Genomic DNA, 15,911 nt, shown 5'->3' with positions numbered 1-15,911 from the left:
CTCTCCAGTGTCAGCTGCAAGGAAATTCCTGCATGGCTACCATAGCACTGGTCCCTCACAAGCTCACTGACTGCAGAACCTCACACAGGAGCTGCTGAAAGTGGAAGAGATTACTACAGCTGTCTGAACAGAAAAAACATAATTTTATACCTCAGTTTACATCCATGGGAGAATATATAGACTATTAATTTACTGGTATGAATTTTACCAGTTCTGAAGCTTTCTTGGGTGGCAGTGTTTGGGGGCTTTTTTTAAATTATTGTTTATTTTGGTTTAGTTTTGTCATTTCTTTCTCTCTTTTTTTTTCTTTTTTTTTTTTTTTTTTTTTTTAGTTCACAGGGAAAGGAAGTTACTCGTAGTGATTTGGGGATGAAAGACAAAGACAGAGCAACCTCTGGCTTCAGCTCAGCAATCTCAGCCTCCCCAGCTGGTGGAAAAGCAAATGGCAAGTGCAAGCTCTTCCTCCCCCAGCCACCACCTGTGCCAGACAAAGCAGAGCAAGGCAAAAAGGAAGCCTTTCAGGCAGGCAAACCATCTGCCATGTGCTGCTACTGCATAACGCATCAAAAGGGCAGCAATAAATGTTCCACTTTTGATGAGATCTAGCCATTACTTCTGGTTTGCACCTCTCTAGCTCACATTAAAAAAGCAGGCCCTGGAGGCAGAGGTGTGCATCCAGCAGCTCTCCAGAATCTGAGAAACACTCTTTATTTGAGTGTTTTCTCCAGCTTCTTCTGAGGCACTATCCCCCCTAGCTGTAAAAGACACCTGAAACAGTCCTAAAAAGTCAAGGTTCAAAGCTTCATACTGTTGCCATTTCAGAGTTATTTACTTCCAGTAGTGCCACACCCACGCCTCTCCACCCCCAAAAGTCTAACCAAAACCAACCCTCTATCATCTGGGTACTTCATAATCTATTCAAGCAAATTCTTACTCCCTCACAAAAATCAGAGATCTCATTAGTCTATTCCCCTCACCACCTACCATTTCTCACATTAAATGGCAAATACTTGTGATCTTAAGCAATCGAGTTCCTAAAGCACAGTGAAAATTTGTTATTAGAACAGTTCATCACCGCAGGCCTTTCCGTCCTTCGTCCCACCCACCCACCCACCTACAGACTTTAAGGGAAACAGCTCCAGCTTACAGGGAACAGAGGGAAACACCTCACATTCAGCAAAGGGAGCTCACCCACACGCAGGAACACCGCTCAATACAGATTTGTATCCCAGCTGATCTTACCCTGTTATTAGGACAAACGAAACCTTTCTAATTTATAGAAAAGGCAGCAGAAGATTACTTCAGAAGTTAAGAGGTCTAAAAGTCAAAGCATGCTAGAATTTTCTAGAAAATAAAATGCTGACCTGCCTCTAGGCGAGGCTACCCAGCTGCCCTGCCCTGGAAAGAAGCAGAAGTTGCCAAAGGATTTGGCAATTACAAAACCAAGGCACTTAGGTGTATTCAAAGGTGTGGCAACATTATGGTTAATTTAACTCTTCAAACTGTCTCCACTGTACCCAGATGATTATTTCTCTCCTTCAGCTTGAACAATCTGCAGCTCTCTAAATTCCTCCTCCTGCAGAGGAGGGATGGGAAGCAATGCACTGCAGTCACCAATGCCAAACAGTGCTGGGCTGGAGATTGCATGATGTAAAAAGACTTGTCACACTAACTGATCCAAGTTTTACATCCTCTTCACCAAAGCCAGTCCTTTATTACCTCGACTGACATAAACTTATTAGGGCTACATCTTTGAAACACTGTCTCCCAAAAAGGATGGAAACTAATATTCAAGTCTCAGGATCAGGCAGAACAAATCCTTCCACTATCTTGCTAATGACTATTGTTCTAAAACAAAGCAAAACCCCCAGTACATTAAGCCTGTTCTACCAATTTCTTTAGCAATGCATCTGAAGTTCTAAATAATTAGAAGGAAAGTTAGAGGATTTTTCACTCTCACAACAGCAAATCTGGCCCAGCTAATTTCCCAAATGAATCGAGAATCCAGACCAAATGAACTACACATTAGTCACAAGGAGGACTAAAATCACCCTAATGAACTTAGGACTTCATTAAAATGTAATTTTAAGTTTAGCAATACTCCAGGATAATATATTGTAGTAGGAAAGGGACAGAATTGACACTGCAGACTCAGCTCCTTGCTACTTATCACTAATAAATTAATATAAATTAAAAATCAATACAGCAGGGTAGTGCAAGACAAATGCGAATGTCCATGATGAGAGAATTTGTTAGACTCATTACCCCTGTGCTGCCAGGCACATCACTAATTCTCCAGGACTGGAGAGGACAGAGACAAGCTGCTTTGCACAGCACAGCCAGAATTTGCATCAGCTCCCCTTCTGCAATCGATTTGTATCCCCTCACGCCCAAACCATCATCTTATGATGACAGGACTAGTACCAACTTGGAATTATTGTGAGAAAGCCTGTCACAGCGCTACCGAAGTTCTTTACTTGTGCCATGAAAAATGACCACAGTGTGAATGGGAACACTTTAATATTTCATTTTACGCATCCTATCCTAGATTATTTGCAAGACAACTGATGACTCCAGTTATTTCAGTCAGTTTAAAATCCAAATTGTATCAGCCTCAGGTGGAAAGCTGAAAATGAATGCACAGGATCCGGTATAGGAGAAAAGCCACACACAATCTAAGAGCAGCTTTCCATTCTTCAAACTTGACCTAAGCAATGCTTGTTCAAGTTATTGTGCAAAAATCAGTAGGAAAACAGTATATAAAGCTCTAGGACTAAAAAAGGTTTTTCTCACAGATGCTTAGTCTAAAGTTAAATTTTGACAAATTTACTGCACAGTTGCACTTACCACAAGGCAGAAGAAAAACTGGTGCCATGCAGCTGAGATTGTTTATGACCTGCCCTTTAAGTATCTTTCATGCACAAAAAGCAGAAATGTCTCCATCATGACAACTCAGAAAATATTCTTGAAGGTGACTTGCCACATACTCTTTAAACTAGCTTCATACCTTTGCGGGTTTTAAGTAGACTAGGTAGGGAGCCCTTCTTAAAAAATAATAATTACATCACTTTTGCTGCTGTTATGTTCAGAAATATCAATCCTCTTGCAGTTTTGTAGCATGTTCCTCATAAGCACATGCGTGCTTATTCTTGTATCAAAGAGGCAGCTGCAAATACCAAACCTTTAAAGCACCTAATACAATTAAGCATGTATTTAATTAAATGAAAATAAAAATCAAGTCTGTTTCCCTTGTCAGTAATGCCTCACCCATGGAATTAATCCTTAAAGTCTAACTTGTTTCTCCTTTGATGCAGACCATTATCTTTGTATGGCTGCATAAAGATGAGACTCCACTGCACCTTCTTTCCAACTACATCACAGCAACTTAAACATTTAATACATATTCCTTTAAAGAAATTTGAGTGAATTTATTGTATAAAATTATGATTGGCATGGTACAGAAAAGTTCCTTTTAATGCACATTTCCCATTAACTTGTACACAAATATTACAAGTATCAAGCAAAATGCAAAAGTCTTAAAACTAATTCCATACTACAAAAGTGTTCACATAGTGAAGTTACTCTGGTTACAAAATGTCATGGAAATAAAAGCACTTCAAAATACATATTTGGGAAATGTTTCAAATAATCAATGCAACCTTAAGTTAGTTAAAAAGTGCAAAGAAAGAGTTACCCTCTTCAAAACACTATTGTTCATTTGGCAAGATAGAGCAAAGTTCAGATCAGTTCACTGAAGGACTGTTCTTCACAAGAAACAAAACAAAAAAAAAACCCTTTAGTTAAGGAACAACTCAATTACTCAATTATACTATGATGACAAATAACGCCATCAAAAAGTTATCTGGCTCTCTTGTTTTCACACAGGAGCTGTCAGAGGCAGAGATGTGTAAATGAACACTTCCAGGTAGATAAAGATTGCCTTTTCAAAAACCAACCAATCAATCAAAACTAAACCCAAAACCATATGAAACAAAAAAACCCAAAAAAAAAAAACCAAAACAAAACCCAACCAAAAAAAAAAAAAAAAACAAAAAAAAAAAACAAGCCCCTAAACAACAGAAAGGAGACTATCTGAACTTTGTTGCCTTCATTGAACTAGTTCAGTTCTTTAGGTCGCAGGACCCAAGAACACCAATCTGCAAAGGATACGTATTTGAGGAACAAAATGGAACTCCCACTACGAAGGAATGCGCAGATGTTCGGTTACGTGAGTGCTGCACATCCTCTCAGTAAGGCTGTTAGAGGCTCTCACATCTCTGCTTCCCAATGGCCTTGAAGACCCACTATTCTCAAGACAAAAATGCTTGGACCCTACAACCAACCTTACATAAAGGAGGCACAGTCATACTGTTAGAAAATAACACAAAATTTTGAAGACTGAAAGCATCCTTAAAAACTCATACAAAATAACTACAAAAGAAGCCATACTTTACATTATTTTTGTATCAGATGACTTGCATGTGTTTGAGCCATTGAACATTGGTATGTATATCTACATAAAACTCACATATACAGAACATTGTGTTCAGGCATTATTGTTGTTTTTCTTTTAGACACACACACAAGTTACCATCAGGTTATCCAGTCTATTTAATGCAGTGAAAAACAGTCCACAGCAGGCATAAAAGGAGTAGTATCCAATATAGTGTTGTCTTGCAAAAATGGAGTCAGAATTCCTGAGTCTCAGAGACATTGCTGTCCTCTCCATTACTGGATTATTTCTTTTTCCAAGAAGAACCTCTAGTTTTCGTTTCTTCTCTCTAATGAAATTTGTAATAGATTGCATCTTTTAAAAAATGTAAAACTAGTACAAAAGATGTGCCAACCAAAGTGAATTTTTAAAGCTTTTTTAAGGGAGAGGGGATTCACTTACAAAATAAAGGCCACCTTCTTGTAAAATTAGTACTGCTAATATCCCATCTTTCTGTTTAGAGCAGAGATCTAACTCCCTGTTCTAGAAGCCTTACCTCATGCAGTCACGTGAGCTGAAAAACTTCAAACTTCATCCTTTTAACAATTAAAAATATCATATATAGGACTAACGTGGAACAGTCCTTTGTCACAATCACCAAGGTGGCAAAACCAATTGTCATTCAAATAGTCATTGCAATCTAACTTCTGCATTTTACCTTGCACTTTGCATATTACACAGTGTAACTTAAAATGTAATTTAAGAGCACTTCAGTCCCACAATGTAGGATTTAAGCTTGTGTGAATACATTTGCATGGCTCTGCAACATTTGTAATGACTTAGAAAAATACATTCAACCAAAACTTTATATAGGGTTCTATTTTTTTTTAAATCAAAAATGAAGAAAAAGCCAAATGGTCCCATCATTAGCTAAATAATACACTCCAAGTTCTAGAAGCAATTCCAAAGCAAAAGCACATTCAAGAATAACATACATTGAATTGTATACTTTCTCATTCATCATTATCAGTAATAAAATTCTACTGTATATAATTATTTAGCCTTATAAATAATGCTAAGCAGAAAAATATTTATCTCTGTGCTACTTTTTTGTTTATAGAAGCATTTCTCAGTTTATAGGAGCAAAGGAAAAAAAAACCTACTTAAAGTGCAGATTACAGGCCATGACAGGCATAATAAATGACCAAAGGTGCAGCCAAATTTGCATTTACATCTTAAGTTACTTTGCCATCTTCCTTGTCTTGCTATAAGTCACCCCATGTGCAATTAAAGAGCTGGTCGGTTGGTTTGTGCCACAGTACAACCTGTAATCACTTGTAATTTTTTAAAATCTATTTCAATTGTCCATAGATATTTCTAGGCAATGTTCAAGGTATTTCTAGCTCAGGTTCACAAAACCTTACTTAGTCATTAATACTTGAAATCACACAATATTGACACCCCCTCCAGAGAATGCTACTGTCCTCTTGTTGCAGTATGTGGTTGAGCCATTGATGCTTGGCTGAGTGTCTTTAACAAGCGATGTCTTCATTTCCATTTCACACGCTACAATCGCTGCATTGAGTTCCACTTGAGCCCGGTGAACGACATAAAATGAGAGTCCTATGCTTATGACAATCTGCAAATAAAACAGGAGTGTTTATTGTGGGAATGAATACAAAGCAACTGATCGGAATGAAACAAAAAGTTGTCAATGTAAAGATTCATGAAGGCATCCATTGACTCAAAGCTTCACAGGCAAGACATTGGAAGGGAGATGAACTCAGCCCCTGAGTAGCTCTAAACCTACAAATGCTAACAATGTAACCAGCATATCAGAACACAGACATTACATAGAACTTTAAATATTTATATAAATTGAAAAGATAAATTTCTTTCTTTCTGTTGAACTCCATATACTTGTTATAAAGCAATCCTTTCACCCTCTCTCTTCAATAAAACACCAGTCAAGTTTTTAGCTGAGATCCTCCTCAGGGAAAAAAAAAAATCTTCAAATAAAAATCAAGGTGTCTCATAGTGAGAGTCCCTTTGAAAGAAGCAATTTTCTCTGCCTTTTTAGAAGAACGTTAACTAGCTGGAATCTGCAGCTTCCTTTCAAAAAGGCAAAGACGTTATATTACTTAAAACAGAATCTAGAGCTCTTGAGTCTAAAACCTGAACTTCATTACTAACTGAACAGCTGTTTTCTTTAACACTGAGAACTATTGCTTGAAACACCTGTCACATGGCAGACAGTGCTGGAACATCACTGACTAAGACAACTGACAAATACGAGCACAGGACAACTGCAGCTGGAAAGGCACCCTGGCAGTCTCTAGCCCAACCAGCTGCTCAGAGCAGGGCTGGCTGGAAGATCAGAGCAGGTTGATCAGAACTTTTGTCCAGTCAGGTCTTGAAAACTGTAAAAGGAGATTTAACCACTTCTCTGGGCACTCTGGTCCAGTGCTAGACTACCCTTGTGGTGAAAATGACGTTCCTTACCAATTTATGTTACACATTTCAAAAGCTGGCTGATATAAGATTCACAATGATACTACAGACACTAATTTTTTGAATAGATAGTAAAATTTATATTCTAGAAGCTTATCCAAATATTTCAATTTGCTTTGGTTTAGAAATATTACTACCAGTAACCTAGCTCCCTAGATAAATAATTAAAAATACATATATACACATAGACAACCATGAAATGTGAAGGATTTTCAGAGCTATTTACTAAATCAAAGTCCCATCAAAGCTCATCCAGGCAAAGCACTCAGCAGACGCCTGAGAGACAGTGGGAGAATGCAAATGATTTCTCCACTAAAGGCCTCCCCTTCGGTTATTCAGTCATGTCCCAAGGACTGGTGTCAAGGAGGTTAGTACTCCTTTTAAAACATCCAGGATATCCAGCTACCACTTACCTGAGCAACACTTATGTTACAACCTATATAATCTGCAAAGGAGTCAATGTCAATTAAAAAAAAATATATAAATGAGGAAAAAAGGGAAAAGGCCACTAAAAACTACTATCCTGGAAATAACATTCATGACTAAAATAATAGCTGATTAAAAAAACATTTATTTTCTCTTTGATCTATCAAGACTATCTATGCCACACAATGCATTTTAACCATGTTTCATGAAGCTATAAATTATAGAGCTTCTGTTTCTATTCACTAGAAATAGTTCTATTTAAGAGTGCATAAATTTCAGGGCAAGGGAGGAAGGTATGTTTAGAATGGTCTTAGACTTAGTTTTCTATGTTAGCCTTGTTAAACATCAGCTTTATGACTGTAAAAAACTGAGGAACAGAAATTATTGCAGTACCTACTGAGTCTGCAAACCATGGTAATTGCTACTCAAACACAGCTTGAAGTACTGTCACTGTCAGAGGAGGTTTTAATATAGAATATAATTCTGAAATACCCATAACCTCTATGTCTCACACTTAAGGCTGATACCCAAAATTTACTAATAAATTATTTCAAGAGCTAAGGTCATGTAAAGGCACTTGATATACTTCTCATTAATTTACTCACTTGAAAAATTAGGATATTCTAATTTAGGCATTAGGAAAATAGTACTCTACAGCATTTTTAATATCTTGAATATCTATGCAAAATGGGTATGCTGAGTGCTAGCAGTGAACAGTGCATAAGTCCTGGGTCTACACACACGCGCGCTTTTGTGTAGGGGTGGTTTGACAATTCTAAAGTTCAGCAGATTACACTAGAAGGCAAGTGTTTTTCTGGATTTTCAGTACAGAGCAAGGCCAATCAGTTCCAAGAAAAAAAAAAAAAGCCATAATATGGGGAATTCTCTGCCTCAGCTAGCTAAAAAAAATTAACTAAAAGCAAAGGAGAGCTCTATCCCGCTGTCCAGGACAGTTAGTTTGTTTCTAAACACAAACTGCAGGCATCTTTTCCCCGCCTTTGCTCTCAGAACCAGTCTTAAAGGTGCCAAACTTAATATCCAGCAAGCATCATAAAGTCACCTTAGGACAGCAAGAAAACTTACCAAAAACTGTATCAGAAAAAGAGAACACTGAGTAAGTTCTGCTTTATGTTATGGTGGCGTGTGAAAGAATTACACTTTTCTCAGAGCATAAAACAAAATCTAAAGAAATCAGTACAGTGGGAGACCATTTTTCTGGGTATCTAGCAGTCAACAGAAATCACAGAGACACAGACAGTACCGTTACCAAGGTCTATGAAAGCACTTATTTTAACTGACCTGTAAACTGAATACGAAATAGCCACTAACACTTTGTTCTGCAATCACGTCCTCCATCGTGCGCAAGGTCGTGCCCAAGTACGAGTTCAGGAGCTGAGTAGGAAGCAGCCCAAGTGAAGAAGCCATCAGGTAGTTGGGTAGAGATAAATCTGTAATCTGAGTAAAAAGAAAGAGTAAGAAATCAAAAGCAGCCCCAAACACAATCTATGTGTACAAACAAACAGACTGCCACTTCCCATAACCATCCCTGCAAAATCATGAAAAAATATCCTACATTCCTTCACTGAAACTTGGATTCATGCACAGGGGGAAGATAATAGTATGTATCTAGTTTTCATCTGGCCTTTTTAAAGTTACTAGGTTTGATTTCTTTTCACCTTATATTACACAACATCTCTGCAACAGTCAGTAACTAGGGGTGCAATTACACTGTTCACTGAAGATACTTATTTTTACCTGGTGAACGGAGCCCTTGGATTTATGAGAATTTACTTGTGAGAAGAAATTATTATATTGAATGTGAAAGTCTAACACAAAAATCTGTTTTGCATTTTTCATGTATGGCAAATAATACAAGAGGTAATTGTTCAAAATGTCACTGTTTTAAATAGGATCCAGGTAAACAGAATGGCAGATACAATTTGTCTGTGCTGGGCAAGTTATGAGCTTATTAAGATACACATGTCTTTCACTGATCCCTATGAGCAATATCCATCTATATCTATACTGATATATATGAGTATCATTGTCTACCAAAGGTACTTTGCATCTCACTTCAAACAGTGAACGAAATAATGCACACAGCTTTATGTACACAGTTTTATGTATTTCTTTGGATAAAACACTAATAATACATTAGTATTTTCTTCGCTTTGCTGTGAAGTTTCTGTTCTGTATCAATAGGTGGATGTACAAGCTTACAGGGGAACAAAGTACACAGTACCAGCTAAATTAGTATCAGCAGCCACTGGGAAATATTAAAAGCAAGCATCATGAGATCAAAATATATTTACACAAGAAAAAAGAAAACTAGAGGAAACTGGATTAAAAATTAGTATGAAAATTATGATTTTGAAAACAAGCAGTCGAACAAATTTTCCAGATAATTCAGCTGATAGTAACAGAGATCAAATTAAGAACAGCTCTAACACTGAGAGCGTACATGGAAATTATTGACCTTGCCAGTTTTGTACAATGTTGAAGACCAAAGAATAGCAGCAATGTTACTCATTTCACCATGCTATTCTTAAAATAAACTTTAGTTACTGTGAAAGTCACAGTGCTGAATTCTCAGAGCTCTAACCACCATCAGTGGAAAGTTTTTGGGAGGAAGGGCAATGGAGGAGCAGAATGCAATGAAGCATAAAGATTAAAAATAATTCACTGGAATAAGATCCAATAAGCCATTTCCAAACTTCACACTGCATATTATACTTCCCACAGACTGAAATATATACCAGCACCACAAATATTATATTTTCTTCTCTAGACAAGATTAATTTACATTTATAATGAAAAAGGATTACATAATTATGTCAGAACTTCACATTTGACCAATACTTTCAAAAGACTTTTTAAAGCATTGTTGTAATCTGGGCCATGAAATAAGAATGCATAGTCCAAAGTTCCCATATTGCCAAGGGAATGAAGGAGCTGCTATTAAAAGTTTCTGAAATACGCAGAGGCAAGATATCCTAAGTAGGACACTATCATTACATCTAATGGAGCTGGGAAAAATTCCCAAAGATTGCTTTAATGCTCCTGGCACTTCTCTCATTTCTGTAGATGTATTAAGGACACTTCAGTTGCAGAGCAACATGTCTGCATACCTGGATGAGGCCCAAAACTACTGGACTTCCTGAGTCATGAGAGAGATTGTTTCCAAATGAAGGGGAGACTGCCCCAGTGGATACACTTAATTGCAGCTTGTGCCTCCCACTGCAATGAAAGCTAAGCAGAGGGTGAAAAAAAATTTGAGATGTCCTTTTGTCTAAACTGTAGGTTTAGAGCTACAGTTGTATCCCTTTCCCCAGAATGCACAAGAAGTGGGCAGCATCCCCACCTAAGAAACTTGAGAAATCATCAATAAAACTTACAGCTTTCCATACTTTTCTTTCTAGGAGCTTTATCTGTTCTATAAACCTGCCAAACTGGTATCTGCATGGCCAGGCTGCCTAATAGAGCCTACAAGGGCTCTGTTTCTGGTGAAAGCTCAAGCCAGCAAAAATTAACTCTGAAATCCCAAACCAAGCATGGATGCAATTGTGTTATGGGCCGTAAGAGAAATGCATTTAAATTGTATTCAAATACAATTAGGAACTATTTAATTGCACTGATAACAATAGGCAGAATACCCCACCCCACACCCCCCAAATTAAGCTCTGGATGGGCTTTGTCCCATGGAACTTTTGTGCATCCTTTGCAGCTGACACCTTTGGTTCAGCACTGTCAAAGAATAAATGCTTCTGTCAAGACTTTGCTGGGGGTTCCAATGCCTTTAGGGACTGCAGCACAATTTCTCTTCCCTCAGTTTACAAATTCCTGTGTTTCAGATCAGGTAGGCTTAGTGACCAAGGGCAAAGGATAACTTTGTGCTTTTTCATCAGAAAATAGCCCAAAACAAAAGCCCCCAAAAATACCTCTTCCTGTCGCCCCCCCCCCCCAAAAAAGCCAACACCACTCCCTAAAAAAAAATCCCAGTAATACAAAAAACCAAACCAGCTGCCAACTTTCCAACAAGCAGAGGAAGCAGTATGCATGTTCTTGCAAAGCAGGTACAATTTCTTCAACTCTGACTTCATTGTATGCCTTTCTGAACCCAGAGGTGCACACTTGAACACTCAGATTTTTTAATCAGATTATTTCTTTCATGTAATATCCCCCTTAAAAAGGGGAGGGGAAGTATGAAATCCCATCTAACCTACATCTGGCACTACAAATAAGCAGGTTGCACAAATCTCACTCCAATAACAAACTTGTGGGAAGGCGATGATAACCTGCATACCAGGCCTGCTTACAGACCTGCCTTCAAAACACTCCAGAGCTGGCAAGGTGAGAGAGCTGTGCATGGGCAAACACATCAGTAAGAGCTATCAACCCACCCCAGCAGCCCAGGCCACTCTGGCACCGGGAGTGACAATTAAGCAAAACTCACTCAAAAGAGAAACACAAACATGCTTTCAGTTATCAAGTGCTATATTCCAGAAAGGTAAACAAATGCATTACCTCACCCCTCTACTACCAGCAGAACAACCTTTCAAGAAGCAAGATATTCACGTCTGGCTGGTGAGATGCTAAGGAATTTGTGTTAATTTTCTTCTTGAGCTGTTTCAATTGATATGATTCCCTCACTAATCAAATCCTAAGAAGCTCTACCATCTTTCTCTACACCCCCTACAAGTCAACCTCCCGAAAGCCCTCAGCAGATGTGCTTGTAGAAATCATTTAATCCCAGCCCTGTAGATGACCCTGCTCACATCAAGGTTATGCCTTTCCCCGAACTTCATGTGTCACTTCCTTCCTTCTCTCTCATTTAGGTATTCTCAGTATCTCCAGTTTACTTAAAAATATCCACATAGTAAACAAGCATAGACCAGACCACTGGAAAGTTAAAGACGTGTACTTTTCCTTAAGTTCACTGTTGTTTAAAAATTAATCCTTTTAAATTCACTGCTGAAGTTGCTAGCACGGGGAAATTTGTTTTAAACTTAAAATGAATGTTAAGTTTTCAAATAAGTGAGATTTCAAGGAAATGACAGCTTGGTCTGTGTAGGCAGAAAACTGTATTTTTTACATAACTTAAATTTGACTAAAAATGAGAAACTGTCTTGAATTCCTAGATTTGTATGCATCACTTTTTGGTGATCTAGTAGCTCATATTAAATGTTCTCAGTGAAAAATTGAGTGTACACTGTGTTATTTGACTATGCTATAAAGTAGTAAATCAGGAGTAATAAACATAACCAAACTAAAATTAGCAAAAAACATCCAAGTTACTTGGCATAACTCAAGCATCTGGTTTCATCTCATTTCCTGTCTATTATTATAACACTGAAACCATCCACTTGGAAAGAAAATTATTTAGACTGCAGAATATGGAGAATACAAACTACAATGATTTACAGCATCATTTTAATAATGAACTGGCCTGAATACTCCGCTGAATCATGTTTCCAACAGAAGGGTTATGCCAGGAAGGAAATAATTTTAACTTGGTAATTCTCCGGTCTGTTGTTCAGATCCAATACTACTCTATATCATCTGCTGACTACTGCAAGGGACTTCCCAAAGCTGTGAACAACCAGAACCAAACAGCTCTCTCCACTTTAGGAGGGTCATAGCACCACAGAAGCCTCATCTGCAACACTGGACCTTGGGCTCCAGGAGGGACTCTGCTCTCCCGGCTGGACAGCTCTAAGTCTCTTCAGTAATATAGGTACTATAAGAAGCCTGCAGTAATATAGTTTAACAAATAAAACAGCAAAGCTTCAACTGTTCAGTTTCTCATTCTTAACAAGAAAATGGTTAAAGGATTTCTTAAAAAGAAATTACAAGTTGCTACAGTTCTTATGGATAGATATTACAGCTCTGGAGATGAACACTCCAGTATACACAGTTTTATATACAGCAATTTAAAATATTTGGTGTGGATGTTACACCCCAAAAATTGCATGGATTAAATTTTACTTAAAAAACAAATTTGGTATTTGGTGACCTACTAATTGCAGCCAGATCATTCTGTCAAAATTAAGCAAGTGCTTTGGAAGGGTACAGGATCAGGACTGAAGACGGGGCAGGCTATAAGAAAGGGGTAGACGTGTTTAGATAGCCACCTATGTTAAAGAACATACAAGTTACTGATAACATCTAAAGTATTTCACAATCCAGTTTGCTTTGTTTTGATTTCACCAAGTTAGTAGAGACAACTGAGGCATAAGACAGCTAAAAGCAGATTCTTCAAAGTACTCAGGAAGCAAGGAGGGTCTGAAATTGTCATCAGCAGCATAAAAATACTCTAACAAACCACTCTCCATGTTCTTCCTTACTTTTTTCCTTTAATATGATCAAAGAGACCAAATGAATGTACCAATCTTCACCTGAAAGTAGAAAGAAAAGCAAGACTAACCCTTTTCCAGACTCAAGTTTAAACTAACTTTCAGTGCCACTCCAGAGTATAGTCCATTTTCAGGGACTACATGCTGCTCTGCCCAAAATCTGCAACCTCTCTTGCATGCATCCTGTATGGATTTGCCAGATGCATGGTACAAACACCAACCACACCGAGAAAGAATTTTAATCTTTCCATTTCATTCTTTCCAATATGATTACTTATCATATTAGAATCAATATGATTACTTATCATTAGGAAGATCTGGCAAGACTTTTCCTCAGCTCTTGCCATGTTTTAAAGTGGATTACTTTAAAAGCACAGACACATCCTAACTGTTGAGTTCTCCGCAGATTTTGTTATGCAGCACCTTGGTGATTCTAGCTCCAGAATATAGTTTTGAAGGACAAGAGTGAGCAAGGCATCAGAAATCTGCCTGCTGTCCCTCTGCATGCACAGCAAAGCAGGCAGAGAGGGTTGTTTTTACTGTTGTTAAAAGAGAGAGAAACCATGACTTGCTCCCAGGAAAGGAGGCAACCTTTACCAATAACAGCAGCCACTGTGCCGAAAGACATCCTACCAGCACTTGTCTTCCTTGGCCGCACAGCCGAGGCAGGGACTCACCGCGAAGACGGCGTTCTGCAGCCCGAAGGGGATCAGCGTCAGCCGCGACAGAAACACCACCTTGAGGCCGCTGCCGCCCTCCACGACACGGACGATGGCACTGAGCGTCCCGCTGCCCTGGATCCTGGCCCGTGCCCAGCGGGCCAACAGCCGCTTGCAGGCCACGTGGGCGACAAAGGTGCCGACGAGGACGCCGAACACCATCAGCCCCATGCCCAGCACGAAGCCGTAGAGGTAGCCGGCGGCCACGTTGAGCAGGATGTAGCCCCAGCCGCATGGGAAGGACACGACGATGAAGCCCACGGTGAAGAGCAGCACGCCGGCCAGGCTGTCCAGGCTCTCGGCCCAGAGCAGCAGGTCCCGCAGGTACTGGCGCACCAGGGCCAGCGAGGCGAAGCAGACAGCGGCCAGGACGCACAGGCTGAGGCAGCTCTTGCACCAGCAGGTGCCCAGCAGGCAGCAGGAACAGCGCCAGCCCCGGGCCTCAGCCAGCCCATGCCCGCCGCCGCCGGGCTCGGGCAGCTGGCAGAGCAGCAGCTCCGCGGGCGGCAGCCCGTCCTCGTCCGCGCAGGGCCCCAGCAGCAGCCCGCCGGCCCCCGCCGCCTCCGCCGGGACGAAGCCGATGGTATCTCCGCTGCCGCCGCCTCCCGCCGCCGTCCCGGCGGCTCGGGACAGCCAGCGGCCCAGGTCCTGCCGGGCGCCCTGCGCCGCCGCCTGCTTCACGGCCCGGGAGAGGAGCTGCAGCGCCGCGGCCCCCGCGCCCAGCATCCCCCCGCCCCGCCGCCCGGCTCCAACGCCGCCGAGCCGCGCAGCCCCTTCGCTCCCCGCCTCCCCACGCAGCCTGCGGGCAGGGGCAGCCGTTCCCTCATCGCCCCGCCATGGCCCGGCTGCCGAGCCCGGCCAAGGGCCGGGCGGGGGCGGGGAAGCGGCGGCGGGGAGGGCGGGGAGGAGGGGGCCGCGCTTCGCCGCCGCCCGGCGGGCGGAGGGGCCGGGGCGGCCTCCGCGCCGCCTCCCGCCTCGGCCGCGCCGCCGGGGCTGCGGCGTTAGACGGCGGCGGGGCCGCTCTCTTCGTCCTGGCAGTGGCAGCAGCGGCCCTGGCGGAGCGCGAGTCCCGGGGGGCGGCGGCGGCGGCAGCACCGGGGCTCCATCTCCCCGCGCTGGGCTCCCGCTCTGCTCCGGGAAGCGCCTTCTCGGAACGGCGGTGCCGATGTGGCAAGCCCGGGAGGGAGGAGGCCAGGCGAAGCTCCGGCAGCAGCAGCAGCGCCCGGCCCCGCTGCGGGGCTCGGCAGCGGTGCCAAGGCTCCGCCTCCCGCCCCGCCCCGGGAGCGCCGCGCCGGCCGGGTGTGCCCCAGCGGGGCCCCGCCGCCCGCCTCGCCCGAGCCGCCCCGTGCCGCACTGCCCCGTCGGCCCCGGTAGCCCGCATACCCGGCAGAGCCGTAACCCGCAGGGTTTGGAGGGCGCCGTGCTGGAAAGCGGGTTGTTTTCCGTCAGGGCAGCGCGGGGTTCAAGCAT

At 41.7% G+C, this 15,911-nt stretch overlaps 1 protein-coding gene across 1 annotated transcript; it reads right to left on the bottom strand.

Moving 5' to 3' along the window:
• Positions 1-3,403: 3,403 nt before the first annotated feature.
• On the bottom strand, positions 3,404-15,229 carry TMEM64 (transmembrane protein 64). The gene is made up of 3 exons (XM_068185295.1): positions 14,400-15,229; positions 8,669-8,824; positions 3,404-6,071 (listed from the first exon to the last, which is right to left on the bottom strand). The coding sequence occupies exons 1-3, from the start codon at positions 15,165-15,167 to the stop codon at positions 5,877-5,879; spliced, it is 1,119 nt and encodes a 372-aa protein (XP_068041396.1). The 5' UTR covers positions 15,168-15,229; the 3' UTR covers positions 3,404-5,876.
• Between the last annotated feature and the right edge of the window lie 682 nt (positions 15,230-15,911).

This window comes from Anomalospiza imberbis, chromosome 1 (assembly GCF_031753505.1).
Source record: "Anomalospiza imberbis isolate Cuckoo-Finch-1a 21T00152 chromosome 1, ASM3175350v1, whole genome shotgun sequence".
NCBI classification, from domain to species: domain Eukaryota; kingdom Metazoa; phylum Chordata; class Aves; order Passeriformes; family Viduidae; genus Anomalospiza; species Anomalospiza imberbis.
Note: the sequence above shows the minus strand (reverse complement) of the source record. Positions and strands in the feature narration are given on the sequence as shown.

Coding starts and splice junctions, on each gene's coding strand:
- TMEM64 (XM_068185295.1), bottom strand. CDS start 15,167: ATGCTGGGCGCGGGGGCCGCGGCGCTGCAGCTCCTCTCCCGGGCCGTG. Junction 8,825..14,399: donor TGCAGAACGCCGTCTTCGCG/GTGAGTCCCTGC, acceptor CTTTTTACTCAG/ATTACAGATTTATCTCTACC. Junction 6,072..8,668: donor ATTTCGTATTCAGTTTACAG/GTCAGTTAAAAT, acceptor TTTTATTTGCAG/ATTGTCATAAGCATAGGACT.